Source organism: Leuresthes tenuis, unplaced genomic scaffold (genome assembly GCF_036924035.1).
Source record: "Leuresthes tenuis unplaced genomic scaffold, fLeuTen1.0.hap1 SCAF_8, whole genome shotgun sequence".
NCBI classification, from domain to species: domain Eukaryota; kingdom Metazoa; phylum Chordata; class Actinopteri; order Atheriniformes; family Atherinopsidae; genus Leuresthes; species Leuresthes tenuis.
The window spans coordinates 8,284,189-8,299,615 of NW_027325362.1; the positions used below are offsets into that span (position 1 = coordinate 8,284,189).

The window sequence follows — 15,427 nt, forward strand, 5'->3', positions numbered from 1 at the left end:
GAAGAACTTTACTTGTATTTGATCTATTTTTCAGTTTTTCAAGAATGGAAAAAAAAAAAATCCAGATATCAGAGCTATGGCAGAATTATTTTATTGGTCTACCATGTTTCTGGCACCTTTGTTAATAAGTAGGTTTACATGGCATTAAAAATGCAATATTGTGTTTCCAACCAAAACTGGACTTTTAAAATATTTTTTTATGTTTTTATTTATGTTAATGTTAGATCCAATCTTTATAACCAGGTTGTTTTAGCCACTAAACTATGACTCGTAAGGAGTTTCATACATAAAAATACAAAAATCTTTATGAATCATGGTAACTTATTCCCCATTGATCTAATATTTGGGATTTCTTCATCATATAGATGTTAATGAAGTTGAAGTTGAAGTTGGATGTGGGATTCCCTGGTTGATGATATAGATTGTTCTCACAAACTAAATGAAAGACTTGTAGTTCAATGTTAAAATGAGTAAGGACAGCATCAAGGTAGTCTGAAAGGCTTTTATTATCCTAAAAAAGATGGAGTTAGAGGATTAAAAAGTCTTATGCTGTCTGTTTTAGTGTATAAATGGGAATTGGGAGATGTGCTGAAAGTGGTTTGGATTTTTTGCCTAATTTGGACACATGAGCAGGAGCTTTGTTTTTCTTTTGCTTTCTCCTGCTGCTGGCCTTGACTTAAATTTTGTTCATATCCAGCTCAATTTATTTAAAAAATAAATAATACCACCTTTATCTGAGCATCAGTCACTTAAAAATGCACCAAATTCTTTCTTCCACAGGCACCAAGTGGATGTGAAGGTTTGATACATCCCCCACAATTATTATGTCAGAAAGGTGTTGTGGGAGAGGCTTTCCAAAGCTTTTTAACCAGCATGCTGACGCTTTAATCAAGCTGCATGTCGGACGTAAGCGATGCACACATCCGGCTCCTTTCTGGTGGTGAGCCGTGGGTGTCAGTGTCAAGCATTTGTCTGGAATTGAAAATCTGACGTTTGCATCCTATTTATGCTGAGTGGCAAGTTTAATGTAGCACAGAACGCCTCTCTGTATTCATGTGGACCACACTTCAACTTTGTGTTGCCCCTGTCCTCAGCCTCCATATAAAATCTATCAGGGTGATTCAGGATGACATAACATAACAAGGCTCTTTGTGCTCAGCCAGGTGTTCTTTTTCATCCCTAAAGTATGGTAGCAAATTCTTAAAATACTCATCATGCAGACTGAAAGGGCAGACTGCTCCTGATTAGTTGCAGGGACAAGAACCAGTGTAGACTGCTGTAACCTTCCTGTTTAATTTTTTCTTCTTTCTTGTCTCGTCTTTTTTGTCCTGTTTTACTTTGCCTGATTTTTGGATCTTCCTTTATGCCATATGAGCGAATAAAAACACTTATTAATGCGCACACAAAAGACACAATGAGGATGTTATGTTTTTAATGTTTGAAAATCCTTCAGCCTCTACCTGATTGTCATCGAGCTGCTGTGGACTGACAGAGGTGTCTGTCTTTTCTCTTTCAGCCACTGCATCAATCAGATCCTGGAGAGCATCAGTCACATCCACCAGCATGACATCGTGCACAGAGACCTCAAGGTGACCTATCATACAGTACTGATGACTACGAGAGGACCTTTAATGCTATCTAACATTCTAAATGTTTTAGAATTGCGTATGTATTGACCACTAGTGCGTAAGTAAGGATGAAAGGTGCGTGTGCAGATGCACACCAGGTCTAAGCATGCACACAGCTGCACAGACGTCATGCAGTGACGTTAAGAACAACTTAAGGGGATGAGCGTCATCTCTCCTCCAGCTTTCTCCTCTCATTTCTCTACATGCACACCCCTCTTTTTGTTCCCCATCTTTCTTCTCCATCCCTCTACTCTACCCCCCTCCTCTCTCCCTCCTGCACTTCTGTGGAGTGACGAAAGCAGACGAGCTGCTATTAATAGCGGGTCGGTGGGTGAAATGACGGCCAGTGATGATTTACCTCACAGCAAGGCTTGAGCACCCCCAGCAGAAAACATCGCTGCCCAGCTGTGTGCTTTCTAATTTGAATCACAATGTGGTGGATGGAGACAGCAAATCAGCCTGAGACTTAAACACCTTGATAACTGCACTAACCTTTTTATTGCCCTGACTTGGTTCAAACTTTGAATAGCTCACTTAACAACCTGGTCTATTACTTTTACGTGACAGTGCAGGATGAAGCCATTAGACTGAGACAGTTATGATTGGAAAACAATCAATCGTTTCTGTGTGAGAGTGGTAGTAATGCACTTGTGTTGCTTTCATTGATTTTTATTTATTTATTTATTTATTTATTTGCTTTGACTTGTATATGGACGTTGGCATCAAATTGAATTGGAGAGGGAAGAGTTTCAGGAAGACCATAATGATGATAGATGATGAGGGCAGAAATGTATTACATTAGTTGTTAATGCACAGCTCTCTTCATGTAGCCACAGTACATTCTTGATGTACCATCACTATAATCAGTTTGTTCTTAATGATACACTGTAGAAAAAAAATCTCTCTTCATTTTTTTTAATCACCGTTCTTGGCCTGCTTTTGGAATGTATTACTTACCTGCTCTGTGCAGGCTAGCACTGTTCCAAAAACACTTGCTTCTGAAATGATTCACAAAAACATGTTTAAGAATAGATTTAGGTTGGCTTCAGTGACAGTTTACTACAAAATGCATACTGGACCTGTTTTGTTTGCACTATAAGATCTTTTTTTTTAAATATAATCTCAAACTTTAGTAGTATTGGTGGGAGCTTAAGTTTGTCAGTATGTTTTCTACTTTTTCTGTGCGTGTTTAAAGTCGACACTGCAGGAGCTATTCTGCTCCACAAAGGACGCTGCTCCTGAAATGCCTCTCTGACAGTCCAGATGTTTTATCCATAACTTGGTTACATCACTGTGTAAAACATTTGAATAATTTCCACCTGATGGTTAGTGCGTGACGCAGCAGAGGAAGAATAAACAACTGCTTTGTGTTTTTGCTGAGAGCTGAGCGAAGAGCTCTGTTTGACCAATCAAAGTAAACTGGATGGTTTAGTAGAAGCACCTTAATAAGACAGGAGCAGCTAAAATGATTTGTTTCAGACAACAAGCGACAGAAGGCTGCAGCAATGAGGCATTTCAACCAGTTGTGTTAGACATCCAAAATGAAATTGCAAGCCTGTGAAACAGCACATGTAGCACATACATAAAAGCACATTTTGATTTAAAATACAACAACTACTAATTTCCACATCCAGCAATTAAGAGAGTGAAACTACCTTTATTATGGGGTCATGGTTAAGTCACTTTGATGAATGCACATCCAACAGTCGCTCTCTTTTAGCTTTGTTTACGGTATCTATGAACTCCTTCAGGAAAATATCTGGCTCTTTTGTTGCTAGAAATTCCACCAGCTTGTTTCATGTTTTAAAAAAGAAAAAAGAAATGAATGCAGGGACTGCACGGACCTTGGTGAGGGGGAACCACTCAAAAACAGCTCAAATCCTGTATGTTCACCATTGCAAGTAGTGACGTCTTTCATATTATCATGTTCAGTTCAATTCAGTTTTATTTATATAATGTCAAATGACGACAAATGTCATCTCCCAGGATACAGATACAATCCAATTCAAGCCAATTAGAATCCAATTCATTGTAATACAGTCATAATCCAATCAAATCCAATTAATTAAATTCCAAATGAGTCCAATTCCTTTGTACAGAGGCAATTAAAAAAAACAGCCTAGCTGAGGAAACCAACAGATTGCACCAAAACTTCTATTCAATCTAATCTACCGTCCTGAGTGTGCACGAGGCGACTGTTGAAAGGAAAAAACTTCCTTTTAACAGGAAGAAACCTCCATCAGAACCAGGCTCAGGGGTGGCCATCTGCCTCGACCAGCTGGGGGTTGAGAGGACAGGAACGAGGGAACAACAAGCAGCATAACACCAGATCAGCGACACCTGCTGAGAGAGAGAAATACAAGTTAAAGACAACGATAATGTCATCTGTACATGGAGAGTAAAGAGAGCAGAGTGAGAAGAGGTCCCACGGTAATCTAGACCTATAGCAGCATAACTATGGGATGTTTCGGGGTCACCTGAGCCACCCAGGACTATAAGCTTTGTCAAATAGGACAGTTTTAAGTCTAATGTTAAACATAGAGAGGGTGTCTGCTTCCTGAACCAAAACTGGGAGAGAAGGGCTCTGATACCTGAAGGCTCTGTCTCCCATTCTACTGTTAGAAACTTTAGGAACCTGTAACACAAATAAACCTGCTGTCTGAGAGCGAAGAGCTCTGTTTGGAAAATATCCAACTACGACATCTTTAAGGTATGATCATTAAGATGTTGTTACAGTGCACTCATCAACATCCAGCTGTAGTTGGCAGATAATTTCATTCAAAACATCCCGGCTTGTGCCAAATTCCAAACAAAGTTAGGGATTTATTATCAAAGTGAATACTGGACACAAGCAGAATCCAACACTAAAGAAGGTCTGTGAATGCTGGAGATACAAATAGTCAACTGCTTCATGAGAATTTAGCAAATTTTGTAAATATTTTGTGTTTAAAACTTGTTAAATTAAAAAAGATAATAATAATTATCAATTATTAATAATTGATGCTTCTCTGAAGTTGGTGATTCTTGGTAGATAAATCCCTGCAACCATAAGAAACCTAAAAAAGAAAAAGGATTCAGAAGAGAAAGTTGCTGAGAGCGGCATCTGTATTGGGGTCATGTCATCATACAAAGAGAATGTGGCGTGGAGAAATGTGACCTTGCAGACATGCGCCATGTTTCTGCCTCTGTCCTCTTGTGAGGGCCACTCACTTTGGGGGAAAAACGAAAAATTGGAGAGAAAGAGTTGAGCGCTGTCGGCTGGTGGCAAGCAGGGTTGCCATAGTTACGGGGGTGAGGTCACCCGGCTGCTGCAGTGGCAGCGTAGGGACTGATTATACCACCTCCCATCTATATTTCTCTGTTGCTTTCACCTCCGATTGTTTGAGCTTCATTTTTCTCATTGGGTGGCAGGCGGAGTTCTTAGGGGAAGGAGGGATGTGGAGCTGCAACAGACGGGAGGGGCTGTCATGTGAAAAGAACCAGACTAAAGACAGTTGGTACAAGTGTTTGATATCCATCTATCTCTCTGCAAGTGAGGTTGCAGCGACGGCCTGTCTCCTCCAAAGACCTGCCGGTTGGGACTTGTGTTTTGAATGTCCTGTGTTCAGGGTCATCAATCTGTCTGGGCTAATGCAGGCCTGAGTAAAAAGTGGCGTGGACAGGCTTTTATCTGGATCTAATTATCTAGTTAATTTTTGTTTCAAGATTCAGACACCCTCAGTGATCATGTCATCTTTATAGTGTTTGCGTGAAATGTTTGTGTTAGGTTGCTAAGTAGAAAAGGCAGCAGTAGCTTGCATGTTGCGATAGAATCGTGGTCATCTGTAGCTTCATTGGTTGACCTTTAATCATATGAATCATGGTATGATTCATAACCCTAACCTATATGAATCAGATGTGATCATACTGCAATGCAAACCAGAACACCTCCTGGTGTGGTTTGGAAAATTTGGTTGCGTTCCATTTATGTTGTAATGTTCTTACATCCAATACTTGTGCTGCCTTTAATTCTGTAATTCTGCAATTTAGATAATGGGGGGGGGGTTTAAAAAAAAAAGGTCAACATTCTATAGCAGAAAGCACTTATGTAGTCTACAAAGATGAGTTTGATTAAGCAACATGGCAGAGTCATCTCTTACTCATCTGACAGGATTTTATGGATGACTTAATGTAAAGTCTGCTACAGTTTAGGGTGGAGTTGGCAACCGGGCCAAGTAAAACTTTTCTCCTTGATAAATAGATATTTAAAATAGCTGTATTACTATAATATTTAGACAAATCTAACACAAGATAATGTGAAACAGCTGTGCAACTACAGTCAGTGACTGACCTCATGCCTTTTTTTTCTTCTTGTGTCATCCTATGATTAGAGAAACTGGAAGAGATGTAGGAAGAGAAAGCAAATTAGGAAACTTTGCTAAGTCCTGCCATTTGCATGATACTGTGGTAGAAGCACATGGTCAAAATGTAACGTTAAATACTACAAAAAATGCCTCATCTGTCTGCAGGAGCACAATGACATCTACAGTAGTCATGATGCAGTCAAGTCGGTCTCGAAGGCTTCCCTCAGAGGAAAGACCTTGTCATTCGGCTGCCCCTAATACAGCCGAATGACAAGGTCTTTCCTCTGAGGGAAGCCTTCGAGACCGACTTGACTGCATCATGACTACTGTAGATGTCATTGTGCTCCTGCAGACAGATGAGGCATTTTTTGAAGGAGGGCACATGCTGATGTCGTTTGTCCTTAGTTTAAAGTTTCTGCTGTTGCTCATAATAGTGCCTTGTACCATTTTGCACCATGCAAATCTTTAAAAACGAGGATTTGCCTACATTCTTTCCCTTTAATAGAAAATTAAAGTCATGCCATTTGTCTCCTCTAACTTTTGGACACGTCTCTGTTTGTTTTTACATTTTATGAAAGAATTCTGGCTGCAGTCTGACTGAAAGCTAATTTTCTGTGTTGCAGCCAGAGAACCTGCTCCTGGCCAGTAAGATGAAGGGAGCAGCAGTGAAACTTGCCGATTTCGGTTTAGCCATAGAGGTACAAGGGGACCAACAGGCATGGTTTGGTAAGAAATGAAAATGTTTTAAACCTGTTCTCTGTACTTCCACCGATTTAACTTCTGCAGAAGCCTTAACCACCAGCAGTGTTGGAGGTATTAAATCTGTAGGCGGCTACCGTTAGCTGTTTTTGTTGATAGAGAAAAGTTATTAATAAGAACATACATTTCAGATTTACTTTTAGAATTTTTTCCTGAAGGTAATGGATCATTTTGTATCTACTGAGAAGACTTGCAGAACTTTGGATTTCAAACAGCTGAATGCCGTGGGTTTTCATGTGTAGAAGTTATTCAGCACAGCAGTTATCACAGACATCAGAAAGACCTCTGACCCTGCAGTCATGTTCAGACCTGATATTGCTATGCTTTTTTTTTTCTAGTTTCACAGCTTTAAAAAACAAAACTCCACATAAGTGTCTTTGTGCCCTGACAGGTTTTGCTGGAACTCCTGGATATTTGTCCCCTGAGGTGTTGAGAAAGGACCCGTACGGCAAGCCAGTGGACATATGGGCATGTGGTCAGTAATACCGCTTTTAGCTTGCAGCTGCAACATATTCCTATAAGACAGAGCCCATATTATCTTAATGCTCAATTCCACTGCAGCTTTTCCATAAACGTCATGTCCATCTGTTTAATTTAGTCATGATTAGTTTCTCATGTAATCATGTGGTGAAACATGACTGCAAGTAATGCATTATCATCCAGAATAAGGTTGAGTGTGTAAGTCCACTAACCCCAAAATGATTAAACTGTTGTGTTTGTTTGCTATTTATAGATTTTTATTTATTTATTTTTTGGCAAATATATGCTAGATGAGTAAACTGACAGAAGGGATAGCTGATGTGTGTTGGACCACACACTTTGTCAGAATTCACCTGTTTATATGCACGCTGGTATTTTGGCCTCCAAAACTATATTTTTACATGCTTTTTTTTGTATAAGTCTACATGTTTACTGTTTTTTCCCCATGTGTCAGGTGTGATCCTGTACATCTTGTTGGTGGGCTACCCCCCCTTCTGGGATGAGGACCAACACAAACTGTACCAGCAAATCAAAGCTGGTGCATATGATGTAAGTGATTAATTCTTCCATTTTTTTTGTGTCATTGTATCTTCTCCTCCCTAGGTATGAGCTGCATGTATGTATGTGTGCAGCAGCAGCCTGATGCAGTCAGCCTGGAACCAGTTGACGTGACATGACATTGAGTCCTGGTGGTTACATTGTGCCAGCATGGGATTGTTAGTGGACAGAGAATGTCACCATGCTCATTATCTATTGACCTTTGCTGGAGATAACACCAGGAGCGGGTAATAACAGCTCATTTATAATGGCGTGTTATTGATAGGGTAGCTGCAGAGGATGCCACGCAACCACAGCAAATTCACCAACCACTTGATAACCTGACGACTGCGAGCCCAAATTTAAACTGGCTTGATGTTGTTGTGCACGTTAAGGTCAGTTATGGGGTCTCTGTACTGAGAATTTCAGCCCCCATCTATCCCTCTGAACTTAAAGCTCAACACAGAGCCCTGGCTGTCAGTTGCTAGTCCAGGTACCGAGCAGTTGCCCCTCAGCCAAAGGAAGCACGGGTGGTTGGGAGTCAGGGGCCCCTCATTGTTCCACTTAAAGATTTAATAATGGTTAGACTTGAATGGTGAGCAAAGCTAAACTGTCTCACTCCGTTAGACATAAATGAGACAAATTTGACATCTTTATAAATGTATATTCCATATGTTAAAGATGTAAAAAAAAATGATGTCAATTAACATCTTGTTTTTCAACCTGTAAATCTCAATTCTTTGGCGAAAATCCACTGACAGATTCACTTCGATAAAGGTGTTATGTTGATGAAGTGAAGTGTTGTACAGTATGATCAGGAGTGCATACAGGGGTTTTATCTTGACTTCCTGCCTGACTCATCTGGTGTGTGCAGCCTCATGGAGCTTTCATCAAATGTTTAGAATTGAATAAAGTGGAAAAGTGCTTCAGAAGTGGACTACAGTACATCAGGGGAGTCACAAACATTATCTTGAGTGGCTTCAACGGCACAAAATGGAATCCAGGGATTAAACAACAGCCATCCATACAAATTAGACCAAAGTTTTTGATGGATTTCACATGACCCACAGGCTCTGGTTTTGGTGTGCATCATTACAGGAGTTAAAGGCATCTAACTTGGCTCCATAAAGCCCAGCTGGAGGGTAAAACCACACAGAGCTTATAGAATACTGCAACTTTTGTGTGGTTAACTAGTTGAACTCCGCTACACTGCTGTATAAGATGGTAAACTTGTCGAATGCACAGCTTTACGTTTTATTAGGTAAAGAAGAGCAGACTTTGCTTACACATTCAGCAAACACAGTGCATTTATCAGATTGGGAGAGATTATACATTTTAATTTCCAGAGTTAGAAGATGTCACATTTAATGAATGTGCATAATAAAAGACTGATATTAAGTGGCTGCGACAAGTTTCTCTAATAAAGTGCATTTTTTGAATCTCATTACATTTTTGTCAGTGACTGACAACTGAAATATTTGATGTAAATATCTGGATAGCTTTCTTTGATTCTTAGTAGTAAACATATTTGGTGGCATTCAATTTAACTTGGAAGAATGAGGATGGGAGGTTGACCTAAAATTGGGCCTTCAGGGACAAATAAATCTAAACAAAATATAAGAAAGTTTTGTAGCATGTATATTCAGTGGAGAGTCTCCTTATCTTCTGTCTCATCAAGAAACATTAAAGTTACTAAGTAAATCTAATCCAAAGCCTTTTGATTATAGTTCAATAAAAGACATTGACAATAATTTTTTCTTGAAAACATATCTTGAGATACATTTTCCTCTTAATTCTGCATCCATGTTGTATTTTGCAGATTCTGAGCTTTTGAAGCTTTGCTAAATGTGATATTTGTAAAATACAGCTCAGTTATTCTTAGATGACGATCTTAAGATTCCAACTGTATGACGAATATTAGTGTAAAATCTTTGTGAAAATTAAGATGAAAAAGTGAAAATCTTCCATTTTGGAAGATACGCTTGCACATATGCACGTATGTTTAACCAAGTACTCACAAAGATACAGTAACAATCTTGAAATGTCTATTTCCCTCTTTCAGTTTCCTTCTCCAGAGTGGGACACAGTGACTCCTGAGGCTAAGAATCTGATCAATCAGATGTTAACGATTAACCCTGCCAAAAGAATCACTGCTGACCAGGCCCTAAAGCATCCCTGGGTCTGCGTAAGTCACACTTGTTTTCTTTGTTCTTCACATCAAAAAGAATTGTCACATTCTTGTTTCTGTCCAGTCACACATCAACTTAATGTTGGAATAACTTGGCAGGACACAGTGAGCAGGAGCTCTAAAGGACGCACTTTAGATTCACAGATCATCGTAGCACAGCTCTCAATTAGTGTTTTCAGTTGGTTTAAACTTGCAAATCAAACAAGTGAGCAGTTTTTGAAGGGTGTGAATATCTCCCTTGTATGGCTTTCCTGTATATTTCAGAGACAAGAGGTACAGTATAATTTAGGTAAAACTATTTTTATACAGAATGATTCTGTGTGATGCGATACAACCTGGTACAGTTTATGATTAATTTAACGCTCCATTCTATATTAAAGCAAGCACTTTCTGTAAATGTAGCACCGGTTAGGTACTTTCGAGAACACCAAGTAAACACAAGTGCTTTTCTTATTTCACAGCACAAGAAAAAATTGATTGTTCTTTACTTAATTCTTTACTTTGATGTCTGGCACATATTTGTCAGTGAAATACTATTTAGTTGGTATCTTTCGCCTCATGTGTCTGCGCAGTATCATGTCACAAAAACTATCATTCTGAACTACATTGTAAGATTGTAAATCTCTAGCAATCAATCAGACAATTGATGTTTGAGCTCGCCGACCTGTAGCTAAGCTGTAGTTGAAGAACATCTTCAATATTCATGTGTTCTTGCATGTGCTAGTTCGGTGCTAACATCCACCTGTTGCACCTACATTTTTTAACACCGTTTCAACAAATCAGTGTTCAGATTTTTTTGTGCTCCTGCTGTACCTAATTTATGCTCTACAGACCTGTTACGATCCAGCTCAACCGGTGAAGTAACGTTAAAACAGATGGTGGAGGTGTAAGGCAATGTTGACAGTTTAGTGACAACAGTATAAGGTGTTCTACAAAAACAAAACTGCAACGTAAATTAGAACCTGTGGGTGTTAACAAATAAAGGAAATCAAATTTGATTGGACTAGATAGTAAATCAAAAAGTGAGCTAACTACTTTAACATCAGTAAAATAATGAACACTCCATGTTCTAATGAGCCTTAAAAAAGAGAACAATGAGGTAAGTGTAATGAGAGTGGTTTTATCTAAGCCTGGCTCCGTTTCAAACTATCCAGATATGCCGATACTAAGAATAATTTAACAAAAATAATAGCACTAAGGGTTGCACTGGAAATTAAGTAGCGCTTCTAAGGCTTACAGACTCACAAGGGTGAGCAGTACATACAAAAACACAAAGTTCCCACCAAGGCCACAAACAAGTGCTGCCTATCAAAGGTAAACAATGTGATAACAGCAGCTTAGCCAGCCAATCGGCACTCTGCAATCACACACACAGATTTGCATACAAGAACAAGCCAGGAGCTGTACAACCCCAATTCCCTCTCTTAAAATCCAAATGTGTTCAAGACTTTATATTGTGCAGACACTGCTTATTATAGCTTTGTAGACCTATTCTTGTGTTTATAATTACATTCAATGCAAAAAGCTTGTGTTGACTGTGTTGACTAGGATCTATAGCAACACTTTATTAAACTGACTTTTGTCTGGAGATGCGAGGCAATAACCTGCTTTTGGTCTGTTGAAATCAATCCAGCGATCAGCTTATGGATGCAATTACATCTTTAATGGTGGGGGGAAAAAGTTTCTGTTCATATGGGTTAGTGACGATCATTTTACTTGAAAACACAGTTTTAAATCACAGGAGAATTTATATTGAAACCAGTTTTGACTAAAAACATCCCGTCAGCTTATCACAACACCTGTTTCTTTTGCTATCATGTTCTTCAGCGATGCAATGATTAATGTCAAGCAAAATTTGTCATAGATTGTCGTACTTGTCATTAACGGTTTTTTGTTTGTGTTTTTACAGCTGCGGTCTTTAGCTTGTATGTTTCTGTTGTTGGAGCATCATTAGCATCTAAGCGCACGGTGCTCTATACGTTGTACCGAAGCGAAAAGAGTAGTGAACCACTCTTCAGTTTTTCAGGGCGGTCGGTGAACAACTCTACATTACTGCCACCTTGTGGTGACAGTAACCCATTACTATTAGCTGCCTGTTAAAATAGTCAAACAAACGCTTCGATTTCTATATCAATATTTAAACATTATTCAGTGTTACTCAACACAGATGTTCAGGATTTTCCCCGATAATGGAGCAATCCTACAGATTTATTCAATGGCCACCACTGACAGAGCTGGTCTTTTCATCACTTCAGCGTCACAAATGTAAAAAAAAAAATTAGCCTCACCCATATTGTTTAGTGGAAACATCTTAGAGGAGTATATCAGGTTGTTTGGTAGAGCTGTCATTTAATAACAGTTTTAGTTGAAGTCAAAGCAGTGTCTTCCAATCTGCATTGAAAGGGGGCACCACTTTAAAGTTAAATTTCTCTGTAATGTTTCCTCTCTACCTACAGCAACGCTCCACTGTGGCCTCCATGATGCACCGTCAAGAAACTGTGGAATGTTTGCGCAAGTTCAATGCCAGGAGGAAACTCAAAGTGAGTGCTGACACGGTTAAACGTGCACTGACAAGTTCGCAATTCACACAAAATGTTGATTTCCGTCTTCTGTCTCGCCTCCAGGGAGCTATCCTCACAACGATGCTGGTTTCCAGGAACTTTTCAGGTGAGGCTTTGTCGGTCTGTTTAAAATGGTATTATCCAAGACACGTCAAAGAATACATATCAAATGTGATCTGATACTTTATCTCCTGCTTTTAATGCGCTTCCTTACATGGCACTATTTCACACTTTAAGAGTTTGGCTTGGATTACACCACGGTCAGCAGTTTCATCACTGAAGACACAGAGCACTTTTGGTTGAACACCCTATTTGTGGGCTGGATGATGGCCTAGAAAGCTAATGTGTTAATGCTATTGGCTCTGTGTTTACATGCTTTCATGTAAGTAAAGCAGCTCCAGTGGATTACTGTCAACCACTTTGTACAAATCTAGACTGATGTAGACTGAAAAAAGCAGACAGGACACAGTGAATTTCCTTTCCACATTACTGAAGATAACTTAATTTGTTTGTGGGTATTGTAGTGCTTCTGCTCCTTCACTTCACTTTAATAATTGAAGAAAAATGAGTCGTGTAGCAGAATGTTTTGTGTTAAAGTTAAAATGCAACTAATGTTGAGCTCCTTTTTGGGACGCAAATGTGTCGATGTTCCTAAATCTACTGGAAAAAAGGTTGTAAGGCGTTAGTGAGGCTTTCGTCCCCGACTTCAGCGCCAAACTGAATCCCTCTCTGTCCAATAGTGGGACGGCAGCATACCAGCCCTGCTGCTACCACCAGCACGGCTGCAATGGCTCAGGAAGGTATGTTTGCTCGAGGAGGTGATGGAGTCGGGTAATGCCAAGTTCGTGCTCAGGCTATTGGCATGTGGCCTGGGCTGCTTGAAACCCCCCTCCTCCCCACCCGCTGCCTGCTGCCTGCACACTGAAGGACCACTTTTAAAATGGTCATCATTGCACTGGGGCATCGCTCACACAAACACAAACATATAAATGGAAACTGCAGATGAAGCTCAGCTCTTGACTTTTCAGCACTGCTGCTCCTCTTCATGCTCCAATGAGCACACCTCTTCTCCAGGTCTGGCTATGATTTCCTGTGTAGAATACAGGAGTCATTTAACTGATACTCTCTGACCTTCCAACTACAACAGCTGCCTCTCAGCAAAGCAGCAGTTACTCATCTCTTGCAGTTTTTTTCCCTGACCATTTTTAACCCTTTATGTTACGACTATAAACCACCATTCCAGCATACAACCCCTGCAGCACTCTCAGTTTCACCTGCTTTGAACTGGTTTGTAGCCACAGATCTGATGCCCAGTCGATGCCTGCCTGTGCTCACTGCAACCTTCCCTTCGCATGGCTCTGGCGCCAACAGCCAGCCAAGCATGTTTCTATGTCTGCAGTATAGTACAGATTGACACCCTGCATGGGACGCTGGATAAACAGAATGTGTTAACTTTTTCCCTTTGTCTCTTCTCTCCTGCCTGCTCTGTTGTTTTTTTGTGTAAACAAACCCTAAAAGGGCCTCAGGACATCTGCTTCAAACAAAGTGCGTGTATGATCTTCAAACAGCATCTGAGACTGAAGGGTGCAATATGTGTCAGTCTGAAACCAACATCCAAACTGAAAGGAAAAATAAATGTTATTATGTCAAATACTTTCCTATTTGCAGTTTGGCCATGAACTGCTAGTACTGGTCCTTCTTTGAGGCACAATCTCGCCATTTGTTGGACTGGGTCACATTGTTAAAACACTGAAGTAACGTAATGCTAAAATAACACCATAATTCCCCCATTTCATTCAGACTCGGTAAACTCCAGGCTTCTTTATCTGTCAATTTGTCTGTGTTTTCAGATTTTAGAGGCTAACTTTGAGAACAGTAAATTAATTTTGATTCATTCAGTGAGAAATGAGGAAAAAAAACAAACATAGAAAACGCCAACCAGAAGTCAGTTTTCCTCGTCAGGATAAAAAACATTAAATGATTACTGGTAGAGTTTTATTAGCTCTGATCTTCTGATTAGAAGATTTTAACAGAAAAACAAAAAAACAAGAGCAAAACAGTTTTGACTTCCCACTACTGAGGTATAGCAGATGCAGCATGATTCGAAGTTGAAACTGGATGAAGATAAAGATGGAAAGGCTGGGTAACTGCCCTGAGCTCTGTGTGTGACGTACAAATCTGCTGCAAAACAGGCTGCCCCAAACAAAGTTTGTGTTTTTTCCAGGTTAGTATTCCCCTTAGACACCTAAATATACTCTCAAGTTTTTGGTATTTCTTTTTATGTACCTTTTAAAGTGTTAGAGGGGTTTCTCTCGGTTAAATAGCAAATATCTCACCTTTGTCAGTTCTCCTAAACACTCTTTGTAGGATCGATTTCATCCTTCCCACAGGCGTCAGGCTTTTACCTCCACTTTGGATTCAGAACAGCTAAAAACAAGTGATCGAGGTGAAACAAGTCAAAGTCATACAGTTTAATTTGTTTGAAGCATACTAAACCCTTTACAACTGAGTATCAGTGACACTACGGGAGCAGCTGCTTGCTTAAAGGCTGATTCCTATCCTCGCCAGACTGAATGTATTTACACACAGTGTAAGAAGCTGGTTTTGAATCTGCTCGCTGAGTTTAAAAGTTTCTGCTCCGTTGCATTACTGTGAGGAGTGCGCTCCTCTGCAGCTTTTATGATGAAGACTCTCAAGTGGATGCTGCATGCCAAACTGCATATGAGCTACAGTCGCTGCATGAACCCATCACCTCAGTGAGAATGATTTCCGAATGGCTTCTAACATTACAGTAACTCCTTGACTGTTGGTTCCTCAGTTGTCATCTTTTGTTTTCAGTCCAGATGTTGATATTAAAAGCATCCCTGTTTTCTTGCCTCCTTCATTGCCCTTCTTCCTTCTTTATACATGGAAGGTAAGGGTGGATCATTG

The 15,427-nt window shown here is 39.8% G+C and overlaps 1 protein-coding gene across 14 annotated transcripts in view; it reads left to right on the forward strand.

Annotated features, from left to right (window-relative positions):
• The window catches only part of camk2g2 (calcium/calmodulin-dependent protein kinase (CaM kinase) II gamma 2), a 64,114-nt gene that overhangs the window by 30,890 nt on the left and 17,797 nt on the right, over positions 1 to 15,427 (forward strand). For 8 of the 14 annotated variants that reach the window (XM_072390678.1, XM_072390679.1, XM_072390672.1 and 5 more), the window contains exons 6-13: positions 1,517 to 1,589; positions 6,595 to 6,697; positions 7,122 to 7,205; positions 7,665 to 7,759; positions 9,810 to 9,932; positions 12,392 to 12,475; positions 12,560 to 12,602; positions 13,237 to 13,296. In XM_072390678.1, coding sequence (XP_072246779.1) covers positions 1,517 to 1,589; positions 6,595 to 6,697; positions 7,122 to 7,205; positions 7,665 to 7,759; positions 9,810 to 9,932; positions 12,392 to 12,475; positions 12,560 to 12,602; positions 13,237 to 13,296 — 665 coding nt within the window. The remainder of the gene's footprint in view (positions 1 to 1,516; positions 1,590 to 6,594; positions 6,698 to 7,121; positions 7,206 to 7,664; positions 7,760 to 9,809; positions 9,933 to 12,391; positions 12,476 to 12,559; positions 12,603 to 13,236; positions 13,297 to 15,427) is intronic. The other 6 variants (XM_072390682.1, XM_072390683.1, XM_072390675.1 and 3 more) reach the window with 1 other exon arrangement.